Source organism: Anomaloglossus baeobatrachus, chromosome 3, assembly GCF_048569485.1.
Source record: "Anomaloglossus baeobatrachus isolate aAnoBae1 chromosome 3, aAnoBae1.hap1, whole genome shotgun sequence".
Classification (NCBI taxonomy): domain Eukaryota; kingdom Metazoa; phylum Chordata; class Amphibia; order Anura; family Aromobatidae; genus Anomaloglossus; species Anomaloglossus baeobatrachus.
The window spans coordinates 647,548,395-647,572,489 of NC_134355.1; the positions used below are offsets into that span (position 1 = coordinate 647,548,395).

Genomic DNA, 24,095 nt, shown 5'->3' on the forward strand with positions numbered 1-24,095 from the left:
CTGTGCAAAATTTTGTGATTGTAAATGCGACGGTGCAGATACACTTTTCGTTTCACTTTTTCCCCATTATGTAGATAGGGGCAAAATTGATTGGTAAATTGGAACGCGCGGGGTTAAAATTTCGCCTCACAACATAGTCTATGATGCTCTCTGGGTCCAGACGTGTGAGTGTGCAAAATTTTGTGGCTGTAGCTGCGACGGTGCAGATCCAATCCCGGACACACACACACACACACACACACACATACATACATACACACACACACACACACACATACATACACACACACACACACACACACACATACATACACACATTCAGCTTTATATATTAGATTGTCACCATCTCTCAGCGTCCTTAATGTCAAAAAAATAAACTATGCAGGGAGAGCCACCATCGCTCTCTGCGTCTTGTTCACCACCATTTCTCCCATCCCATCAATTTTTACTTCCAATAACCATAACTTTTTTTATGTCATCTACATAGCCATAATTTAGATTGATATTCACTTTACCATATAATGTACTGAAAATCAGGGATATAATTCCAAGGGGGGGTGAAATAGTCGAAAAAATGCAAATCATCCACTTTTTTTTGGGGGGGGGGGAGGTGTATACATCTTAGTTATTGAAAAAAATCATAACTTTATAAAGAAAATTTGGTTTCTGCCACCATTTTGTGAGATTAATTATTTTTTAACTTTTCCATGGTGAACCTATATGAGGGCTTGTTTTCTTGCGTGGCGAACTGTTGGTTTTATTGGTACCATATTGCGATACATATGACATTTTAGTCACTTTTTATTTCGGTTTCTGTAGGAGGTGTGGTGACGGAAAAAAAAACAGCAATTCTGGAATTTTGAATCTTATTTTTCTTCATGCCGTTTACTTTATGGGTCAATTTAATTTTAGATTTTCAGTGATCAGACTTTTACGGACCCAGTGATATTAAATCTGTGTTTTGGGGTTTTTTTTGGGTGTTGATTTGATTATTATTATTATTATTATTATTATTATTATTTTTAAAAAAAATGTATTACATTTGGCTTTTTTTTTGTTTCCCTGCCAGACTTTGACTTCAACCAACAAGCCAAGTTTATATTGTGTGTGTTCATGTATTATTTAAGGTGGACGGTGTATGTATTTGGTTAAATTTGGGCTGCATTTTGCTCCAGTTTGTTAAAAGTGGAGTTGTTATTGTTGTTTTATGCACTTAAAGGAGTTGTCCACTACTCAGACAATCCCTTTGTTTTCCCACAGTAAACAAACAACACTTAAACTCCCCTCCAGTGCTGGTGCTGTAAAAGCAGTGTTGGCATTGGCTCTCCCAGGGATCGCATGACATAATAATGCTGCTAATCAGCGCTAATCATTACTCTCCCCTTCTTCAGACAAATCAGACATCTGGAGGACACAGGAGCTGCGGCTGCTCTGTCACTGCCTCCTGATGTTAATTACCTCCAAAGTAGGGGAGAGTGAAGCCTATGCTGCTTGGCATCACATGAGATAACAATGTCATGCGATCCCCAGGAGAGCCAAAACCAACACAGCTGTTATGGTGCTGGCATGGAGGTGAGTCAAGTGGTTTTTTTTACTGAGGGGAAGCAAAGGGATTGAGAAGAAGTTGTCTGAGTAGTGGTCAACCCCTTTAACAGGGTTGTTAGGTGAAAACAAGTTTGCACCCATTCCCAGGATAGGTGATACCGTAACGTACTGATCGTAGGGGTTGCACCACTCATTCCCACACTGATCGGCAAAATGGGGAATTTTTATCCCCAAGAGGGCACTGTTATCCCAATCAGCATGGAGCTGCAGGTCGGATGCCCAACACCGCTCCATTCATTCTCTGCGGGCAGCCAGAACCAGAAAAAGTGGAGAGCAGGGCTCAGCAGTCATGTATGGAATGAATGGAGCTGCACTTGATAATGCACACTGCTGCTATCAGTGATAAAACTGCCCCATTTTGCCGATCAGTGCGAGCCCCAGCAGTCATGCCCCGCTGGTCAACAAGTTATCCCTTATCCCTTATCCTGTGTATAGGTTATACCTTGCGTTCATTGGACAAATCCTTTCATCCATAAAAGATGCTCCCCTTCTCTTGCTCCCTATGCAGCTGCCTACACTGCCTAATTTTTTATATCATCACTTAGCAAAATCATGTCCTTGCCATACATTTTAAATATCTTTTTTTAGGGCACCTAATAATTAAGCGATTTTGCATTTCAGCACCACATAAATGTTAAAGCGGTTAAATCACCAGTTATATGGACATTATAAAGTGGGGAGCCCCACTCGGGAACCCTTTGCTTTGTGGGAGACTCACCGTAATGATGTATTACGTAGATTTATTGCTTTGGAAGTTTATGGAAAGCAATGTCTTCATCCAGTGACCACAGCTGATCAATAGAGGATAGAGAAGTTTGTCCTGAGCCATGCTGGCTTCATGTGACAACTCCTACAGGGGCACATAACTGGCAAAGGGCACAAGCTTGCTCCGAGCAGCAATAGACTGACTTTTCTTGCTCCATCTCAATAGAATCCTGCACAATAACCAAACTCTTAGTAGAGCGACAATTCCTGTAGCTGCTCAAGGATATTTTTTCTATACATATATATATATATATATATTGAAATAGTCATGCGTTTTGCGGTAAACCTCATAATTAATCCCTGGAGTAACATATTAGTCAGTAATCTGAGATATAACAACATGTGGCACTAATTAAACTTCCAACAAACTGTTTACATTGTATCCAAGAAGAAAAATATCTGCAATTTATGCACCATGCGTAATTCATGTGCATATAATACGGGGGCGGACACACACCGCACATAGGTCGCGTAACAACAGGGGGGTGCATGTTAATTGTTTGGTATAGCAATGTTTCCATCAAGGACAAAAAAACAGATGTCTATAAAATAAAGCTCCTGCAACTAAAGGCCGCTTTACACGCAACGAGATCGCTAACGAGATGTCGTTGGGGTCACGGAATTCGTGACGCACATTCGGCTTCATTAGCGACATCGTTGCATGTGAAACATACGAACGACCGCTAACGATCAAAATTACTTACCTAATCGTTGATCGTTGACACGTCGTTCTATTCCCAAATATCGTTGCTGTTGCAGGATGCAGGTTGTTCGTCGTTCCTGAGGCAGCACACATCGCTACGTGTGACACCGCAGGAACGACGAGCAACACCGTACCTGCGTCCTCCGGCAACGAGGTGTCTTTCTTTTGGCTGCTCTCCGCCCCTCCACTTCTATTGGACGGCTACCGTGTGACGTCGCTGTGACGCCGCACGAACCGCCCCCTTAGAAAGGAGGAGGTTCCCCGGCCACAGCGACGTTGCTAGGCAGGTAAGTATGTGTGACGGGTACTAATGATATTTTGTGCCACGGGCAGCGATTTGCCCGTGACGCACAAACGAGAGGGGCGGGTGCGATTGGCAGCGACATCGCTAGCGATGTCGCTGCGTGTAAAGTGGCCTTAATGCAGCATTTACAACCAGGTCACACAAAGCATCACATTCTTTTTAGCATTTCTACTCTCCTAGAGGACATGCCCACAATTATGGGTTATGTGGCGTTCTGGACGCAGTGTATTTTTGCTGTGTCTGCTGTGTTCTCCCGCGCAGGAGACTCCAGACGAGAAATTGGATAGGAAACCTGCACCACAGGTCAGCTTAAAAAGAAGCATATTGGGCATGGTATTTCTACTAATCCCATCCAGTGTGCTTGTACTGTACTACGCAGCATTTTAGACCTGGCGGAATTATGATTTATCCAAACCGCTACTAATCCTGATCTTGGGCACGTGCCCTCATATTGCAGAGGAGCTTACTCAGATACTAGGGCCAAGATGAGACTGCAAACTCTGTAGGACACTTTTTGAGTAGCAAAAACTGCTTCTATACTACAACTAGTGATGTGCGGACCCAGACTGTCCATATCCGCGCAGTTTCAAAAGTATCCTGGTCACAGGCCGGGAGTTCTCAGGGAACTCTGGCTAATGGTCTGGCAACTCGGGAAATAAAAAATAAATGAAAAATAAAGCAAGCGTGCTATACTTACCAAGTCTCCGGCATGGCTGTAACTGCTCCTGCTGCCTCTCTTCTTCCGGGGCCGCTTATTAGCTTTATACAAATTCACTGCTTCCATGGCCCACCGGCAGTCCAGATGTCTGTGATTGGTTGCAGTCAGCCTGTGTGACAGGGTCTGACTGCAACCAATCCCAAACACTGTCTGCAGGTCTATAACCTAAGTATGCAGAAATATCCATAGGAGCTAGTAAGAAAATAAATTCAAGGGTATATCATGCTAAAAAGCATTAATGGTAACACATGGAAAGACCTGTATGGACATCCATGTTCAGTAGTTGCAAACCATTAAGAATAATGTAGAAAACCAGGAGGGCAAGGGTGGTTTGAATGCAAAAAAGTATATAAGAATTTATTCCACCATAAAAAAGTACAGCACATAAATGCACATATGTGCACACGTGTATTTATGTGCTGTACTTTTTTAAGGTGGAATAAATTCTTATAAACTTTTTTGCATTCAAACCACCCTTGCCCTCCTGGTTTTCTACAGGTCTATATCCTAGTAAAAAAAATAATAAATAAATAAAAACATTGTCTTAAGGGGGCTTTACACGCTGCGACATCGCTAATGCGGAGTCGTTGGGGTCACGGAATTTGTGACGCACATCCGGCCGCATTAGCGATGTTGCTGCGTGTGACACCGATGAGCGATTTTGCATCGTTGCAAAAACGTGCAAAATCGCTCATCGGTGACATGGGGGTCCATTCTCGATTATCGTTACTGCAGCAGTAACTATGTAGTTCGTCGCTCCTGCGGCAGCACACATCGGTATGTGTGACGCCGCAGGAACGAGGAAGCTCTCCTTACCTGCCTCCCGGCCGCTATGCGGAAGGAAGGAGGTGGGCGGGATGTTACGTCCCGCTCATCTCCGCCCCTCCGCTGCTATTGGGCGGCCGCTCCGTGACGTCGCTGTGACGTCGCACGGACCGCCCCCTTAGAAAGGAGGCGGTTCGCCGGTCACAGCGACGTCGCCGGGCAGGTAAGTATGTGTGACAGGTCTGGGCGATGTTGTGCGGCACGGGCAGCGATTTGCCCGTGTCGCGCAACAGATGGGGGCGGGTACCCACACTAGCGATATCGGGACCGATATCGCAGTGTGTAAAGTAGCCTTTAGGGTCCCCCCGTATTTTGAAACTCAGCACAGATAAAGCTTACGGTTACAGGCTGCAGCCCCCAGCTGTGTGCTTATCTTGACTGTTTATCAAAATAAGTGGAACCGCATACAGCTTTTTTTTTAATTTAAATTTAAATAAATAATTTTAAAAACTGGTGTGCAGTCCCCCAATTTTGATACTCATCCATGATAAAGCCCAACAGCTGGGGGCTGGTATTCTCAGACTGGGGAGACTCATGCTTATTAAGCCCCCCCAGCCTAAAAATAGCAACCTGCAGTCGCCCAAGATTGTCACATCCATTAGATGTGACAATCATGGCACTTTACCTGGCTCATCTCCATTGCCCTGGTGCGGTGGCAATTGTGGTAATAAGGGGTTAATAACAGCCAACAGCTGCCACTAAGCCCTAATAATCTGTAAGGGAAAGTATTTAAACACAAAACACCAAAAAACTCCTTTATTTGAAATAAAATACAAACAATCCACCCGCTTTCACCAATATATTAGCCCCAAAAACACCCAGGTCTGACATTATATACATGAGGTCCCAATACAATTCCAGCTCTCCCTTCTACCACCATTTTTAAGTGCTGGATTCTGGTCCCCATAGACTTATATGGGGACCGGCGTCTGGCCAAATATCCAAGATCAATTCCTGGCTCCAGCAATTTTTTTGAAAGTTTGGTTAGTGACACCGATCCCGGATATCACTACCTACAACGTATCATTGGTGAGCCATTTGGAAAGTATAGACTATGATGCATATATTAAGGGGAAACTATCATGGAAAAAAATGACATATTGCAAGTATAGTTAAAAATATTGGCAATATTTAAAATAAAACAAAATAGAAAACGTTCCATTTTTAGATTGGTCACAGCGGCGGGTTTTTTTAGACACTTGGCGCCATGTTCATGAAGACCGGAGTTCTTCATGCCAGCCTTGATGAGAGAGTTCAAAAAAGAAAAACTTCTAAAAAATGAACTTTCATTAATTCTAGGTTAAAACATAGTCCCAAAATAGCAAAAAGCTGTATTAACGGTTTACACATTTTGAGGCTAGCTGTCTCTTAGTCGTAATCTTACAAGGGGGCTTTGTGGTGCTAGAGGCGCCTGACTCATTAAGAGGTGCTTGAGTAACACAAGTGGGCATCGCCACGCCCCGTCCCGCCACAGCTCCACCCATTTTGAAGTATCTGGCCAAAACTAGCGTAAAAACACCAAAAGTTGACAAGTTGTGCATAACCTCACACTGTGCAAAATTTAGTGAGTTTTAAAAGTGTTTTATGACAAAATATAAACACTTTGATCAATTGGGACCTAAGAGTATTAACGATGAGCGAGTTTTGAAATTCTCGGATTCATGATACTCGTAACTAGTACTGTCTAATACTCGCGTATTCGTTCCGAATAGCGTGTGCAATGCAAGTCAATGGGGAATACTCGCAATGTAATGAGTAACCCGAATGTCACACTATTCGTGCGAGTAGCAAATAGTGCGGTATTCAGGTTACTAGTTACATTGCGAGTATTCCCCATTGACTTGCATTGCACACGCTATTCGAAATGAACACGCGAGTATTAGACAGTGCTAGTTACGAGTATCATGAATCCAAGTATTTCTAAACTCGCTCATCATTAAAGAGTATTTTTAGACAGCATCTTTAAGGTAAAAATGCTTCCGGAAATTATTTTATTTTCGAGTCTCAGTCATGTCCTTTTAGTTGCTTTTGTGGCGTGTCTCCTGTTGAAGTCTTTGCTCTGTACGTTAAAGTATATAAAGCGAGCGGCTTCCAAACGAAGTTGCCTGAAGAATAAACATGTCACTTCCTTTAACTGCATCAAGGATTCGTAAACCTAAATCAGTTAAAGGAAGTGACATAAGACGGAACATGTGCACAGCAGTGTCGTTTTAACTGCGCTGTGCACTATGGTTTTTTTTTAGTGGTGCTTTTACAGCACTATTTGAGGCAGATCCTGTCTATTTTATGTTATTTCAGGAAATCCACATTTACATTAGCTGCAATGGACAGATGAGGAGGGGGCAGAGTCAGCTGTGCAATCACCTATTGTGATTTGGCGGACCCTGTGGTATCAGCTCTTACCAGTAATTGTTATTGCGTCTCTGATGATAACGAGCCTGCTGAAATCTCTTCCTGAAAGGACAGGAAGTATGAGTTTAAAAAAGGACCAGCAGCAAATGTGAAAATGATATGAAGAAAAAAAAAAATACATGTAACACAAAATATAGCCCAGATTGACATCCCATCTGTCTTAATCATGTAAAACCATATCCAAGATTATTATTTGCCTGGCATCCCTTTACATTACTGTGACCTCGCTTTCCATTATTACGTTGCGTGATAATCACCAACAGGTAGACACAGTCTGTTTGTAAGAGTTTCGGTGTCAGCTCCGGCCTCCACGCTCGTCTGAATACCCCATGGATGGACACTTACCATCCTTACTTATAATTGAAATGCAATAAAACCATGCCCTCTAAATGTGCTCCTTGAAGGGAATGCTTTACTGAAAAGCATTAATTAGTCAGGAGTTACAGAGCTCGAGCAGCTCGCAAAGTGTTTGTTAAGCAGCATTCTCCATATCAGGGTCAGTAAATATAGACCCAGTGGGAATATTCCGAAATTACTATGCGGTCCTACAGTGTGTTTGATCAGCTCCCAGTAACCTTAATAATGGAAGTAAAATGTAAGTAAAAGTCTCCTCCCGGTGACATTCAGCTTGTTCTTCTGGTCAGCAAAACCCACTCCAAGATGATATGAGTTAGCCCAGATGGCTGACGCTGTGCAACATCATGGACGGGTAATGAAAACTTAAAGGGAACCTATTATGTTGAAAATTGTTTCTGATCTGCAGGCAGGGTATTATAGCTGATCAGACTGATACATTTTTGTAGGAAAAGTTTCATTAAATCTTGTATTTTATTAACTGAGATCCCTGGTGTCTGTGTGTAGATCAGTCCAGTGGGAGGTCCTACTCAGTGATTGACAGTTTTGCTAGTATGACTGTGCATTCAGAGACAGCTGTCAATCACTAGTAGGACCTCCACTGGACTAAAATCCATCCAAACTTCAGAGATCTCAATTAATAAAATACAAGGTATACTGAAACGTTCCTTATCATTCTGCTCTGCTTCTCCTCCTCTATACCAAGCGAGCCACAGATCAGACCACATGTGCAACGGGGAAGGTTCTCTTTGAAATGCAACTCTATCCAGAAAAAAACAAAACACAAAAAGTGTAAAATTATTTCAACTCTGAACCTTATTTATCCCTTTGATCATTCCCTTGAATAGAGCTAAAGTGAAATATACAGTGTGTCCACCCATATCCTGTCCACCGCCATTAACTTGAGAACGGCGGCAGCTATAGGCATAGAAGTGATGTCTAGGTATAGTAAAGTAGCCATGTGCTACACAATTAAATCACCTATAGCGCCATCTGGTGGAAAACAACGGAGTTAGCATTTTTATCTCGAAAACAGAACGAGATAGAGAAAAAAAGTGAACTACAAAGTTGTAGGGCATCATCAATTCAATATGAATCGACACCTTGCATATAGAAATGCTATGATTAGAACGTGTAAAACTCACAAGGCTGCGAACATGAAGCGATACCTCATGGAGACCTTCCTACAAGTCATTGGGTATGGTGGCTGCATGGAGTGGCCTCCATGCTCACCTGATCTGACCCCATTAGACTTCTTTCTGTGAGGTCACATCAAACAGCAGGTGTATGCGACCCCTCCACCAACATTGCAGGACCTATGATGACGTATCCCAGATGCTTGTGCAAACTTATCACCTGCCATATTGCACAACGTGCAGCAAGATACAGTATGCTGTGCAGAGTCCAGATGTGCATTGCAGCTGACGGTGGCCACTTTGAGCATCAAAGTTAAATGAGCACCATATGCATAACTAGCATTCAATGTTTTGGGGGAGGGGGGTCATGGGTTTCATATCATAGCATTTCTGTATGCAAGGTGTCGATTCATATTGAATTGATGATACCCTACAATTTTGGAATTCACTTTTTTTCTCTATCTAGTTCCGTTTTTGAGATAAAAATGCTAACTCCGTTGTTTTCCATCAGGTGGCGCTATAGGTGGTTTCATTGCGTAGCGCATGGCTACTTTACTATACCTAGACACCACTTCTATTCCTATAGCTGCCGCCGTTCTCAAGTTAATGGAGGTGGACAGGATATGGGTGGGCACACTGTATATCTAATATATAAAGCTAAGTGTATATATGTATGTATGTATGTCTGTGTGTGTGTGTGTGTGTGTGTGTGTGTGTGTGTATGTATGTCCGCTATAGGGATCCGCACTATCGCATTTACAATTATGAAATTTTGCAGACACCTCATTTGACTCAATCAACGTCATAGACTATGTATTGAAGGGAAAATGTAACCCCGCGCTTTACAGTTATTCACCAAAAAACCTGCTTATGTGCCGCAGCCGTGCCAGCAGCCGGGCTGCTCGGATCCGGATCCTCGGTGGCTCAAGGGGTGTCCGGACCCGGGGGTTGTGCGGCTACTCAAATAAAAGGGGGTATTTACAGAGGATTGTGTTAAAGTTCGTGACGCCACCCGTGGTGTGTGGTAATGTGGAGTACCACCGCTGCAGCTGGGAGTACCTGGGGGCGATGGAGTGGGTAGCTAGGAGTTAGAACCCTCCACGGGTAGGGGGAATGCGCCGGGACTCGGTGATGGTGTTGGGGAGTGCCGTTGGGTGCAAAGGGGTCAATTTTGTACTCACTCAGTCCATTAAGCTGACACTGACAACTGGATAAACCAAAGTTCTGTATATCGCTGCCGCTGAGGGGAGCTTAGTTCTAGTCCCGTCCCCAATGGTGCTGCCTGGTGATCCGTGACCTGCCTCCTGGCACTAAGTTACTTCTCTGTTGGTCCCGGTAGTATGGAACTAGTCGGGTCCCGCTCCCTACTATGGCTAAGTGTGGGAGCTTGCTCTCAGGGTTCACGCTTGGGATTTCCTGGACCGTTTGAGTGGCAAGTCCTATCCCCCTCGTTGCGCTAGTACCCCGATTTTGGAGCGGGTGGAGAGCGGATCTTGAAGACTCCATTCTCGTCGGGTAAATTGTCAGGTTGCCTGAAGCTACTCCCTGACCTAGGGTCCACGTACCCTGTCGTGCCCTGGTCTTAGCCCGGTGATGGTGCAAGGCTGCCAGCTGTCCTCACAATTCCGTGCCCCTTGCCACGATCCCCTGCGACCGGGGGTCCAGCTCCTCTAGGCCCAGACCACTGTCTGCCACCTAGATAGCTTCCTAGGAGCCCGGTTCCTAACTTCCTGTTTCCTTCATTTACAACACTCAACTCTCCTTCCCCTAACACTCCTGACCTTCCCTAACCAACCCCCGAAGTAGGCGACCCTATTCCACTCAGGTCGGCCACTGGTGTGTCTGGTGGGTGTGGTGCAGTATGTACCTAGGATTTTGATTAGCTGATGTAGGCAACACCATGTAGTTGGGGACCCATAACCAAGAAGGATGTGGATATTGCACAGGAGGGCAGATTGTGCAATACCCTGTGACAACCTGGTAGTCCAGGGGCGTCACACTTGCATTAAAGTCAATAGAGCTGGAATCTACAGGTCATTAATAGGATCTGTGATTGGTTGCTATAGGCAAAGAAAGACATTCTTAGTATAAGAAGCTTATGTGTGAGGAAATATATCGGTAGAGACAGACACACAGAGACAGACAGAGACACACACATTTACAGAGACACACACAGAGACCGATAAAGAGATAGAGGCAGACAGAGACACATAGATACACAGACAGACACGCAGACACACAGTCAGAGCCACAGAGACAAAGAGAGAGAGACAAACAGAGAGAGAGAGACAGTCAGAGAGAGACACACATATAGACACAGAGAGAGGCAGACAGTCAGAGTGGGAGGCATTCAGAGAGGGAGAGTGAGAGAGACACTTAGTTACTATCCCAGGCAATGCCAGGTACTACAGCTAGTATTAGATATAAATAAAAAATTTGCAGACTTCTCCCCCCATATTATGATGAGCAATCATTGTATGTAAACTCATGCTTGACCGCTCCTTATCTTCCCCACATCTGTTCATAATTTAAATCCTGAGCCCTTCCTGTGCCAAATGAATCCTCCTTGATCTTTTCTATGTGCCCGGCCAATCCTTCCCATCCGACTTCTTGTAACCCTTTAATTGAGCTCTAAAACCCTAAGAATGAGGCTCTGCAGTCCTTTCCTGAATGGTGGAGATATGCGTAGGCGCTGAACATTGACTATAGGACTGACGGAAATCTGAGTTCTGTGCTTGTCATGGTATGCTATAGTTGGGCTATTAGTGGTGCCTTCCTCTTTAACACTAGAACTACTGAGGTAGTCCTTTTGACTACTTTGCATCATGTATTTCTATATAGGTGTCACGAGTCCAGTAGTTCTAGTGTTAAAGGAGTTGTCCATTTAAAACGTGTTATCACCTATCCTTGAATCATTCATTTTTTTTTTTAATTGGTTCCTAAATGGTCCCTTTTTCCCACTTTTCTCATTCCTGCACTCACATATATCAACTATGTATATGTACATCTAATATATAAAGCTCAGTGTATGTATGTGTGTATGTATGTGTGTGTATATGTACATAGGTTATAAATATGCTGGACGTTGTGAGGCTCCTATTCAAGAGTTGGAGTTATTTTTGTGTTTCTTCTACAGTCGGATCTGTAGTTGAAGAATACATCTTGGAGACTCGAGGGTCTACATTTCCAGTTATGGATGAAGCTTGTCTCCACGTTAGATATTCATTGGATCACAGTGACTGTACGAGCCCTGGATTCATTAAAGTTAATAAAGGAAATGCTGTAATAGGTAGAAACTGAAGAAACCCCATTAGGCAGACATAGCAGACGAGGAGGCGAATTAAATAGAGGCCTAATAAGTCATTACCCTGGAATAATAAATAGTTGGTTTATGGCAGATCGTGTGTGGGCCAGTTAGGCCGTCATTGGTATAATGAGATCTTGATCACTCTGTTCCAAACTCCACTTACTCCCATATAATCGGGCCGAGACTGGAAACTTCAGAGAGACTCTTTGTGCACTATTATAAGCCCGAGACAAAAGTGTCAGAGATCAGAGCAAGTTTGTACCATGGAATTGAGGACAGATGAAATTTAAATGTGTGGAAAAGAAGCGTGGGGGAGAATTACAAAGCCTCATTCCAGTCCCTCTATGTGTTATACTGTACATCAGAAATCTACGACGTGGATGGAATAGAAAGCTGCTAGGAACGCTGCTCCGTCTGACCCCAGCAAAATACCGTACAATGAAAAGTAGATTCTTCCAAGACCCAAGTGGCCTTTCTTCTTCAAAGAGAACTTGCACTCTGCATGATATCAGGGCTCTCTTGCTTTACTACGGGGGTGATTGCCTCTTGATGTCTGTGAGCCTATAGTGTATATGTGGTCGAAATTCATAGCAGACCTCTATTTACAGACAATAATCTTCCACTAGAAGCAAGGGAATGCATCTGAGGCACGAGGCACAAAGTATCTCATGCCCATAGGCGTGTTTGGAGGGAGATATGGATGGGGCTCAACTGTAGTGTAGGTCTATACTGAAGAGGTATTTGTTAGGCAGTGAAGTGGTTAACAGTGTAATAAAATAAAATGGGATCAATAAAAGTAAGGAAAGGTTGCAGAGACAATGAGGCACCAAGGAGAACCTGTGAGGTTTGGGCCAGAAAGAGTCCCGTTGACCTCCTTTTAGCTTGGAGCACCTTCCGTTGATGGTCTGAGAGTTTTTGATGGCAACCTGGGGTGATTGGCTGTTGATGTCTGTGAGCCTATAGTGTATATGTGGCTGAATTTCATAGCAGACCTCTATTTACAGACAATAATCTTCCACTATAAGCAAGGGGACGCATCTGAGGCACGAGGCACAAAGGATCTCATGCCCATAGATGTTTTTGTAGGGAGAGATGGACAGGACTCATCTGTAGTGTAGTGTAGATCTATACTTAAGAGGTGTTTGTTAGGTAAGTAAGGGGTTAACAGTGTAATAAAATAAAATGGAATCAATAAAAGTAAGGAAAGGTTGCAGAGACAATGAGGCACCAAGCAGAACCTCTGAGGTCTGGGCCAGAAAGAGTCCCGTTGACCTCCTTTTAGCTTGGAGCACCTTCCGTTGATGGTCTGAGAGTCTTCGATAGCAACCGATGGAGATCTCAGATGGCGCTGTTTGAAGTAGTCGTCATCCGTAGAACCTAGGGGATCACACTAAGGGAATGTTTCATTAGAAAATAACATCGTTTAAATCAGCTTTTCAAGCTATTTTTTTTTTACATTAATAATGTTTGGGTTTTTTTTTTACTTTTTTGAGCTAAGAAAAATTGAGAAATTACATTTAAAAAAACAAACAAAACTGATTTAAACAATAGTTGAGACATTCACCTTGGGCCTCTTTCACATGTCAGTGGAACACACGTGTTTATCCGTGTGCCGTGATTTTGGCACACGTGTGATCTCCGTGTTCTATCTGTGATAATACATGGAGATTAGGCTTTTATACTGTCCACGCTGCTGCTGTCCATGGTGCTGATGTCTCCCATGATGCTGTATCCGGCCAACGCTGTCTCCCCTCTGCTATTACTTCCGGGTCGGCGGTGCAGTGCATATTCATGAGCATAATTAGCCGGCCTGAAAGCAAGAGACAGCAGCGGCTGAAGATAGAATCACTGGAGATGGGTGAGTTTAAAAAACTTTTTATTTTAAATGTACGTAATTATTCTGGTACATGTTTCACGGATCACAGCATAGTGTGGTCAGTGGGACATCAGTGATGCCAGAACAAAACGGACTTGTCTCTGTGCAGAACACACAAACACGCGTGTTTTCCACACGGAAAGACGACAGTGAGAAATCACTGATGTGTGCGCAGACCCATTAATTTTCATGGACATGAAATTGCTGGTATTGAAAGGAAATTTCAAGTCCCACAGAGACAGAAGGGTTTGGGAATACAAACTTATGATGACCTTTGACACATTCAGAGCAGGAATGAATGTGTCCCATGGATTTACAGTTAGGTCCAGAAATATTTGGACAGTGACACAAGTTTTGTTATTTTAGCTGTTTATAAAAACATGTTCAGAAATACAATTATATATATAATATGGGCTGAAAGTGCACACTCCCAGCTGCAATATGAGAGTTTTCACATCCAAATCGGAGAAAGGGTTTAGGAATCATAGCTCTGTAATGCATAGCCTCCTCTTTTTCAAGGGACCAAAAGTAATTGGACAAGGGACTCTAAGGGCTGCAATTAACTCTGAAGGCGTCTCCCTCGTTATCCTGTAATCAATGAAGTAGTTAAAAGGTCTGGGGTTGATTACAGGTGTGTGGTTTTGCATTTGGAAGTTGTTGCAGTGACCAGACAACATGCGGTCTAAGGAACTCTCAATTGAGGTGAAGCAGAACATCCTGAGGCTGAAAAAAAAGAAAAAATCCATCAGAGAGATAGCAGACATGCTTGGAGTAGCAAAATCAACAGTCGGGTACATTCTGAGAAAGAAGGAATTGACTGGTGAGCTTGGGAACTCAAAAAGGCCTGGGCGTCCACGGATGACAACAGTGGTGGATGATCGCCGCATACTTTCTTTGGTGAAGAAGAACCCGTTCACAACATCAACTGAAGTCCAGAACACTCTCAGTGAAGTAGGTGTATCTGTCTCTAAGTCAACAGTAAAGAGAAGACTCCATGAAAGTAAATACAAAGGGTTCACATCTAGATGCAAACCATTCATCAATTCCAAAAATAGACAGGCCAGAGTTAAATTTGCTGACAAACACCTCATGAAGCCAGCTCAGTTCTGGAAAAGTATTCTATGGACAGATGAGACAAAGATCAACCTGTACCAGAATGATGGGAAGAAAAAAGTTTGGAGAAGAAAGGGAACGGCACATGATCCAAGGCACACCACATCCTCTGTAAAACATGGTGGAGGCAACGTGATGGCATGGGCATGCATGGCTTTCAATGGCACTGGGTCACTTGTGTTTATTGATGACATAGCAGACAAGAGTAGCCGGATGAATTCTGAAGTGTACAGGGATATACTTTCAGCCCAGATTCAGCCAAATGCCGCAAAGTTGATCGGACGGCGCTTCATAGTACAGATGGACAATGACCCCAAGCATACAGCCAAAGCTACCCAGGAGTTCATGAGTGCTAAAAAGTGGAACATTCTGCAATGGCCAAGTCAATCACCAGATCTTAACCCAATTGAGCATGCATTTCACTTGCTCAGATCCAGACTTAAGACGGAAAGAAACACAAACAAGCAAGACCTGAAGGCTGCGGCTGTAAAGGCCTGGCAAAGCATTAAGAAGGAGGAAACCCAGCGTTTGGTGATGTCCATGGGTTCCAGACTTAAGGCAGTGATTGCCTCCAAAGGATTCGCAACAAAATATTGAAAATAAAAATATTTTGTTTGGGTTTGGTTTATTTGTCCAATTACTTTTGACCTCCTAAAATGTGGAGTGTTTGTAAAGAAATGTGTACAATTCCTACAATTTCTATCAGATATTTTTGTTCAAACCTTCAAATTAAACGTTACAATCTGCACTTGAATTCTGTTGTAGAGGTTTCATTTCAAATCCAATGTGGTGGCATGCAGAGCCCAACTCGCGAAAATTGTGTCACTGTCCAAATATTTCTGGACCTAACTGTATGTCTTTTTACATCAATTAAGAAATGTGCTTCTCAGAGCATCTGGGGGCATCCCAGCTCTGGACCAGACCCCAATCAGAGGACAATAAAACTTTCACACTCCTTATCAATGAACTGCTGCAATATTTAAGGCCACAACAGTTTGCCCTCTTACCATTGTCGTTCTGCTTCACATAACTTGTTTTCTTTACTGCTCCATATGCAGTAGTCAGCGCATTTTAATGAACTGCTGGCGCCACACAGCGCTCTCTACAGCAATAAACCAATGGCAGTCACTGCCCAATCAGTGTCCAGCGCGTGACATCACGTCACTACATCAGCTGCTAACCTGTGATTGGCTGGCGGCGCCTTAGGAATAGTTCTACAGAGAGCTCTGCGTGGTGCCAGCAGTTATACAAATGAAATAAAGCGCTGACTGCTGCGGACACCAGCTACGATCATCACGATTTCCACAAGCCTGCAGGCCACAAGAAGAAGCCCAAGGGGCTGCGTGTTTGAGACCCCTGGTTTATAGGCTGTCTTATAGTGCTTTCCTACAAAGGTACCAAGTACCCTTAAAATCATAGTGTTACTTTTAAAAATGTAAATGTATGATCACTGAGGGAATAGATTCAGAAAAAAATGTTAAATCAAAGCATCTGCTTGTTCTTGTGTTAGGAGTCCAGGTTAGGAGTCCGGTAGGCGGTCCTACTTAGTAAATGTTATTAGGACACCATACCGGAACTCTGGAGATTAATGCTATAAATTACAAGATACACTGTTCAAAAACTATAAATCAACCCGTTCAGCTCCAGATTGTACACCATGTTTGATGTTGCAGTTTCCTTGAAAGAAAAATAGTTTTAAGAAATGCAACGCACATGATTAGAAAAACTTGGCTTCTTTTCCTAAGTGTCCCTATACCCAGTGTCCACACATTATGGTTTGTATTTCAGTTCCATTAATTTTAGTGTAAAATGAGCTACAATTCCATAGAAAACCAATGGACCGGTGTGGTGCTGTTTATGGAAGAAAGTCGGCAAGTTTTTCTAATCCCGTATAACAACTTTATTGTGAATGTACAGTTGGAGCAGAATGTGTTACACAATCTGTGCTTTGTCATCACCGCACTTGGTACATTTAAATCAATACTCCGATCACAGTGCAAGCTTTGTTTTCTCTCGCAGATAATAAGTACGCCCCGGCGGTCACTCTGAACGGCTTCATCTTCATTCTTGGAGGAGCTTACGCCAGAGCAACTACCATCTACGACCCCGAGAAAGGAAACATAAAGGCTGGACCCAACATGAATCACTCCAGGCAGTTTTGCAGGTGAGATACCTCTACGTGTATAGAAGTTGTTCACACATTGATTCCTGTAGACTCCGTGATTCCTAAAAGGGGAGCTCTAGAGCATGAATGGTGATCAGAGATTCAAATTACACCATTGTCCTACTTCGGGCGGTGCCTAGTACTAGTCAGAGACCCATTTACTGCTGGTCAGGCATTGCTAATTAATAGATGTGGATCATTTTGGAGAAAAATCTAATATCCAGGGAGTAGATTTAATATCCATCCATTTCCCTCCTAAGGACCTGACAACTTCATGTGTAACTTGGGCAGCACATTGATTTCTGTGTAATACTCTGTTTGACCTGCGGAGGTGCTGTTGCCAGGTTTTCTGTTTCCAGGTTTTCCTACAAATAACTATTGAGTCAGGATCATGTGATGATAAAAAAGGTGCATGGCTTGTACCTTGTAAGGAGCTGTGTCTTTATGATCACCGACCGACCGTTGTAGACCTTCATCTTGTGTTTGGGTTATATTGACCACAGGACCAAAAGGGAGGCTGTATCAGGATCCATTGCCTTCTATGACATCAAGCACAATTCACCATGGAAGGCAAAACTTTGGGAACCATCTGTGTCTGGCTCTTTGTAGGGCAGTAGGCAACCGGTTAGTGGGCACTAATGTGTTAAACTGCAATAATAACTTGGAAAAATCCTAAACAGTGAGAGCAAGCAGAGATATTGGAAATCATCGATACGCAAAGTATATTATCAAATTATATAATAATCTTTATTTTTATATAGCGCAAAGATATTCTGCAGCACTTTACATATATATGAGCAACTCTGTCCCTATTGGGGCTCACAATCTAAATTCCCTATCAGTATGTCTTTGGAGTGTGGAGAACCAGAGAACCCAAAGGAAACCCACACAAACACGGGGAGAACATACAAACTCCTTGCAGGTGTTGTCCTTGGTGGGATTTGAACCCAGGACCCCAGCGCTGCACGACTGAGCAACACAGAGGCACTGTGCTCAAATTTCATTTTTTGATAAATTTTGTAGTTTCTAACCTGTGGCTCTCTAGCTTTTGTAAAACTGCAACTCATCATGGTGTGGCATAACATCTCTAGAACACTGATGGGATCTGTAGTGCCTCCTTGGGAATTCAGAAGCCTACTGTTACACTCAGTCCTAATGTACTGCATGCATATGCCCTTATTTTCCATACAGAGGCTAAAACAAGCTCTTTTTTTGGGCACATGTCAGAGTTGTGCATAGAGAAATTATCCCATGCATACCTCCAAGTGCGAGGATCCTGAGTCAATTCCTAGACTGGTTGAGATCGGCCCGTTCCGTACGGCTCCAGTAAACTTCCAGCGAGCCATCAATCTGTGTGAGTGACAGGCTCCATCTGCTGTTATTGTGCGGTGCCAGATGCACGTGAATCGGCAGCTGTTCTCCTGGTAATTTGCAGACGGTGTTTCCTCTAAATATTTATCATATCTTTCTCCATACCTAAATGTAATATCCGTCAGATAATTAGAGGGCGCCGCATATACTGATGGCAGCGTCACTGGTACCAGGCGTGCTGGGGAGTCGGATGCGTATACATGTCACGGGCGCTTGTCTAACATGTGCAAATTATTGTCAGCCTGCTCCCTGGTGATTTCTCCAACAGAAGCTGCACCTCATTTTATGTGATAATGTATACGGTGTTCGATAGCCACAACTCCCACTTCCCGGCATGCTCTGCTGTAATGACAGATTGACAGACAAATTTATCTTGTACAGAATGAATCAGAAACTCTTATTAGAAGCCATCGCTGTCTCCAAAGGCCTACAGAGAAATCTCTAACTTCTGCAAGAACGACAATGAAACATCAGCACAAAAAGGCCCAAAATATGTTCTAGATTTTCTGCCCAAACTTTATTGTCTTTTCCAAATGTTTCTATCTGTCCCATCATCCATATTTGTCCTGCTATCTATCTGACTGGCCACAGACAAAACATTATATGATGCTGTAGACTGTCAAAACAAATTGAGTTATTCCTATCAGTAGGTTTAATGTATAAAGTGGTGCTCAAACTGTGATCATCTAAAGAGAGAAGTACATCAATAAATGTAATTGCCTTTGTAGAAGAAACAAATGTAAATTTAATATAGGGATGTATCTGATTAAGTTACTGATGAAAAGTATAGTGTTCATCAAGAAGTGCCATTCTGCAGGTTGAAGAGATCATCTATGTATCGTCACCACCTCAAGATGTGTCAGAAATGGTGACAGAAATTGATGAAAACCTTCTCCAGGACCTTGTAACAATATTTTTCGATGTTTAATCTATCTATTGATCTGATGTAGATCTATATCTTATATCTGTCTGTCTATTTTTTTTTACAATCTACCGAAAAAAATAGATCAGCACATTGAAATATGTAATATGTGTGCAAGGCCACCCAACAGACCATACATCCACTGGTAAACAATATAGTAGCAAAAAAGCAGGCAGAACTCCAGAGAAAATAGGAAAGAGTGAACTTTATCAGCCCATGAGGCATTGCAACGTTTCGTTTGTTTCCCACTTTTATCAACCTTGATAAAGGTTGGAAACAACCGATACGTCACCACGCCACATGGGCTATTAAGTCTACACAATAAAGGAATAAGAATAGAATTAGCATCTTGTATTTAATAACATCTTTAATCATAAATCATCATATAAAAGGAAAATTGGGCACCAATAAGTAAGATTAAATAAGATTAAAATTGGCTCAAGTCGTCCAGGGACATACGCACGATCAAAAAAACCATTTGCTTAAAGTTAAGGATGAAGTCACTTCCTGACATAACAGAAAATTTTATGTAATATATTAAATATATATACACATCACACATGTATTCATATGTAGCACCAAGGATATGGGGTACTCTGTTACGGGCAGTGTACTTCTTGGGAATGTCACGATGGTGGCCGTTACCCGGTTCTGTGGCTTGGGCCCTTTTTGTAATGGAGATATTTACAGGGGATTGGTGAATAAAGTTTATTCGTTATGCCACTTGTGGTGTTGCGGCTATATGTAGGGAGCCGCCGCTGCAAAATGTCTCTACTGGGGCTGATGGTATTAGCAGCTAGTATGGTAGTCCCTCCGCAAGTAGGGTATTGCCCCAGTGGGTGTATGGTGCGGTGGGCGAGTCGGAAGAAGGAGTCCAGACAGGTATGCAGTGCATCTGGTTCACTCACTTTAGATGTTAACTAGTTGCCCGAGGCCGGCTGGTTTCGCCTCTAGGTCCCCGTCGTCCAAGTGCCAGACGGTTCTCTGGTACCTTCTTCCCCTGCACCTGTCTCTGGTAAGTGGGTCCCCGTGGTATGGAACACTGGGGGTCCCCGGTCTGTGGTTTGTCCACTTCTGTCTGCCTGACGGTAGCGTGAACCCTGTGGGGTTGGAGACTCTGGTCCTGTCCCCAGTTCTCCCTTTGCTACTGAGTCTTCGGATTCTTTAGGGTCAACTAGGTCTTTGATGGTCCCTTTTGCTGTGCAGGTGTTAACAGGTTGGCTTGAAGCTCTTTCCTGTCCTATGGTCCTGTACCCCGTCGGTGCATAGTTCTGGGAGTACTCCACCGGCAACCACCTCTCCTGGGTACCAGGTCACCGTTAACCCGAGTCAAGACGTTGCTCAGTCACACCTTTTCACCTCCACTGTCAACTCTAGACTTACTACTCTCCACAGTCTGCCCCTCCCACCTGGTCAACTAGTGGACTAGAGTGGCTTTACCTCTAGGCGGCCATCCATTGGTCCCACCCTAGCTAGGTACCATTGTATGGGAGATTGTTGGGTAAAACTGGGATTACCTGGGTTTTTGGTGTTGTGTTACCGGCACTGGGGTTTAGGGTCCCTAAGGGGGTAGGCCCTGCATCCTGGTGGGGATGCAGAACCTTGTAGCAACCTGATGGCTTCAGGGGCGCTACACATACGCGTGTGCGCGCGCGCGCACACGCGCACACACACACACACACACACACACACACACACACGCACATATGACATGACCAAGGTAGTAGATTGCAAATATCAAGAGTCACAATCAAAATAATATTATTAAGTAACAGCACCAACGTTGAGTTCAACATTAGAGGGGTTCTTCACTATTTGGACCACACTTTCTCAATCTGTAGGTTTTCCCCATTTAAGATAATTAAATTTTCACTCCCCTCCAGTGCCAGCACCAATCCAGCCGTGTCGGCACTGTCTATCCCAGGATCGCGTAACAGTGTTACGTCACATAATCCCTGCTGTCAATCAGCGGCCTCTTCACTTTCCTCCCCTTCGGACAATTTGCTTACATTCAGAGGAATTGAGTGGTGCTGTTCTCTCTCTTCCTGCATATGTATGTGATGTGTCCAAAGGAGAGGAGACGGAAGCTGCCACTAATTGGCCGCTGGGATTGCATGACGTCACAGTTATGCGATCCCGGGAGAGATAGTGCCAACACTGCTTGAATGGTGCTGGAATCAGGGTTGAGTATAGGTTTTCTTATTTTAAATGAGGGAAACTTACAAATTGATCAGGGGATGTCTGAATAATGGACAACCCCTTTAACATTAGACGTCCCAGAAATTTTGAGCTCCCCCCTGAAGTCCCGAAAGCGGGTCAAATGACCCTTAGGCGGGCTTTGCATACTACGACATCGCAGGTGCGATGTCGGTGGGGTCAAATCGAAAGTGATGCACATCCGGCGTCACAGTCGATATCGTAGTGTGCAAATCCTTTTAGATACGATTAACGAGCGCAAAAGCGTCGTTATCGTATCATTGGTGTAGTGTCCGACATTTCCATAATGCCGCTGCAGCGACAGGTACGATGTTGTTCCTCGTTCCTGCGGCAGCACACATCGCTGGAGCGAGGAACATCTCCTACCCGTGTCCCGACTGCAATGCGGAAGGAAGGAGGTGGGCGGGATGTTTACATCCTGCTCATCTCCGCCCCTCCACTGCTATTGGCCACCTGCCATGTGACGTCGTACGACCCGCCCCCTTAGGAAGGAGGCGGATCGCCGGCCAGAGCGATGTCGCAGGACAGGTGAGTGCATGTGAAGCTGGCGTAGCAATAATGTTCGCTACGCCAGCAATCACAAGATATCGATGCTGCGACGTGGGCGGGGACTATCGCACTCGACATCGCAGCATCGGCTTGCGATGTCGCAGCGTGCAAAGTACCCCTTAGTCCAAACTGTAATTAAGGCCATTACTGTCGCACCACAGGAGGTTGGAAAACAACAACCTCCTGTGGTGCGACAGTAATGGCCTTAATTACAGAACAAAAGACGGTGATTATAGGATGTTAGCTAAAATCCTTCATGTCATTCGACCCGTCTCTGGGCTCCAAAGGTAGAAATGTTAAATGACCCCTCTCTGGGACTTCTAGTGTTAAGAACATTTGGTCTCAATGTACCCAACCTCATAGTCCATTTTAATTTCTTTCTTTGTAAATAGCTGAACCCTCTCAACATCTCTCCTTAGGAGGGGGACACAATCAATGATCCCTATATCTGAAAATTGTAATTCATTATGTCCAGATAAAACAAAATGTTTGGACACAGAAGGTCACATTTCTTTTTCCTTTTGGTAACAATTGACACTGGTCTTAAGTCTCATGTTCTTTCACCAATATAATTTAACTTACAAAGACAAGTACATAAACCACCTGATCGGAATCACAGGTCACAAACAGTCTCATAGAATATGTCTTCCCAATGGTGGGATCGGTGAAATGATCCCCTCTCAGCAAGCATAAGATTACAATTTATGCAGCCCTTCCTGTTTCTGACCATAACTGACAGCTATTTAGAGATTTTCGTTGGGAACACGAGCGGATCCCTGATGTTGGTAGAATAAACTATAGAGCAACAATAGAGCAACAATTGTAAAATTCAGGCACACATATCAGAGAATTTTCCAACATCGGACAATGATGACAAATGATCTTGGCAATGTGTTCACTTTGTGGTACTCTATCAAATGTTCTTTGTCTAAGACATTTAAAAAGAAGGGAGTAATGGGGTAAAGATTATCTCTTTCGGATGTTTGTTAGGAATCCACTTAGCGTAACCATGATTAAGAAACATAAGCCACAATTTATCAAAGCAATTTCGCCATATTTCTGGAGTAAACCACTTTTAAAATTTGCAACATTTTTGCACAACTCGAAGATGCAGAAAAAGGTGACTTAATTTTTTCATGCCAATTTCTCCCAGCTTTACCAATATGGGCGGAAATAGATCAGGGCACAGCGGAGGCATGATGTCACAGCTCATCTAATTTATGAGATGTGGCATTCCCTATGCCAGAAATCTTACACCAAAGACTGGAGTAAAATTTGTGGGCAGAGGCACTTGTCAGACGCTCCTGATTAATTTAGAAGCATTCACCTCTAAGGGTGGCTTTACATGCTGCGATATCCGGCCCAATATCGCTAACATGAGACCCGTTCCCATCGTTTGTGCGCGACGGGCATATCGCTGCCTGTCGCGCACAAAATCGCGCACCCCCGTCACACATACTTACCTGCCTAGCGACGTCACTGTGACCGGCGAACCGGGGGCGGTCCGCTCGGCGTCACAGCGACGTCACTGAGCGGCCGCGCAATGAAAGCGGAGGGGCGGAGATGAGCGGGACGAACATCCCGCCCACCTCCTTCCTTCCGCATTATGGCCGGCGGCAGGTAGGAGATGTTCCTCGTTCCTACGGGGGTCACACACAGCGATGTGCATTGCCGCAGGAACGAGGAACAACAACGGGAAAGCGATAGAATCGATTATTGGGAGTGGACCTCCATGTCAACGAGGAGCGATTTTG

General features: G+C 43.9%; 1 protein-coding gene across 2 annotated transcripts in view; it reads left to right on the forward strand.

Moving 5' to 3' along the window:
* KLHL29 (kelch like family member 29) overlaps nucleotides 1-24,095 on the forward strand; it is a 1,297,105-nt gene that overhangs the window by 1,266,917 nt on the left and 6,093 nt on the right. For both annotated transcript variants that reach the window (XM_075341153.1, XM_075341152.1), the window contains one exon: nucleotides 17,138-17,282. In XM_075341153.1, the coding sequence (XP_075197268.1) occupies nucleotides 17,138-17,282 (145 nt within the window). The remainder of the gene's footprint in view (nucleotides 1-17,137; nucleotides 17,283-24,095) is intronic.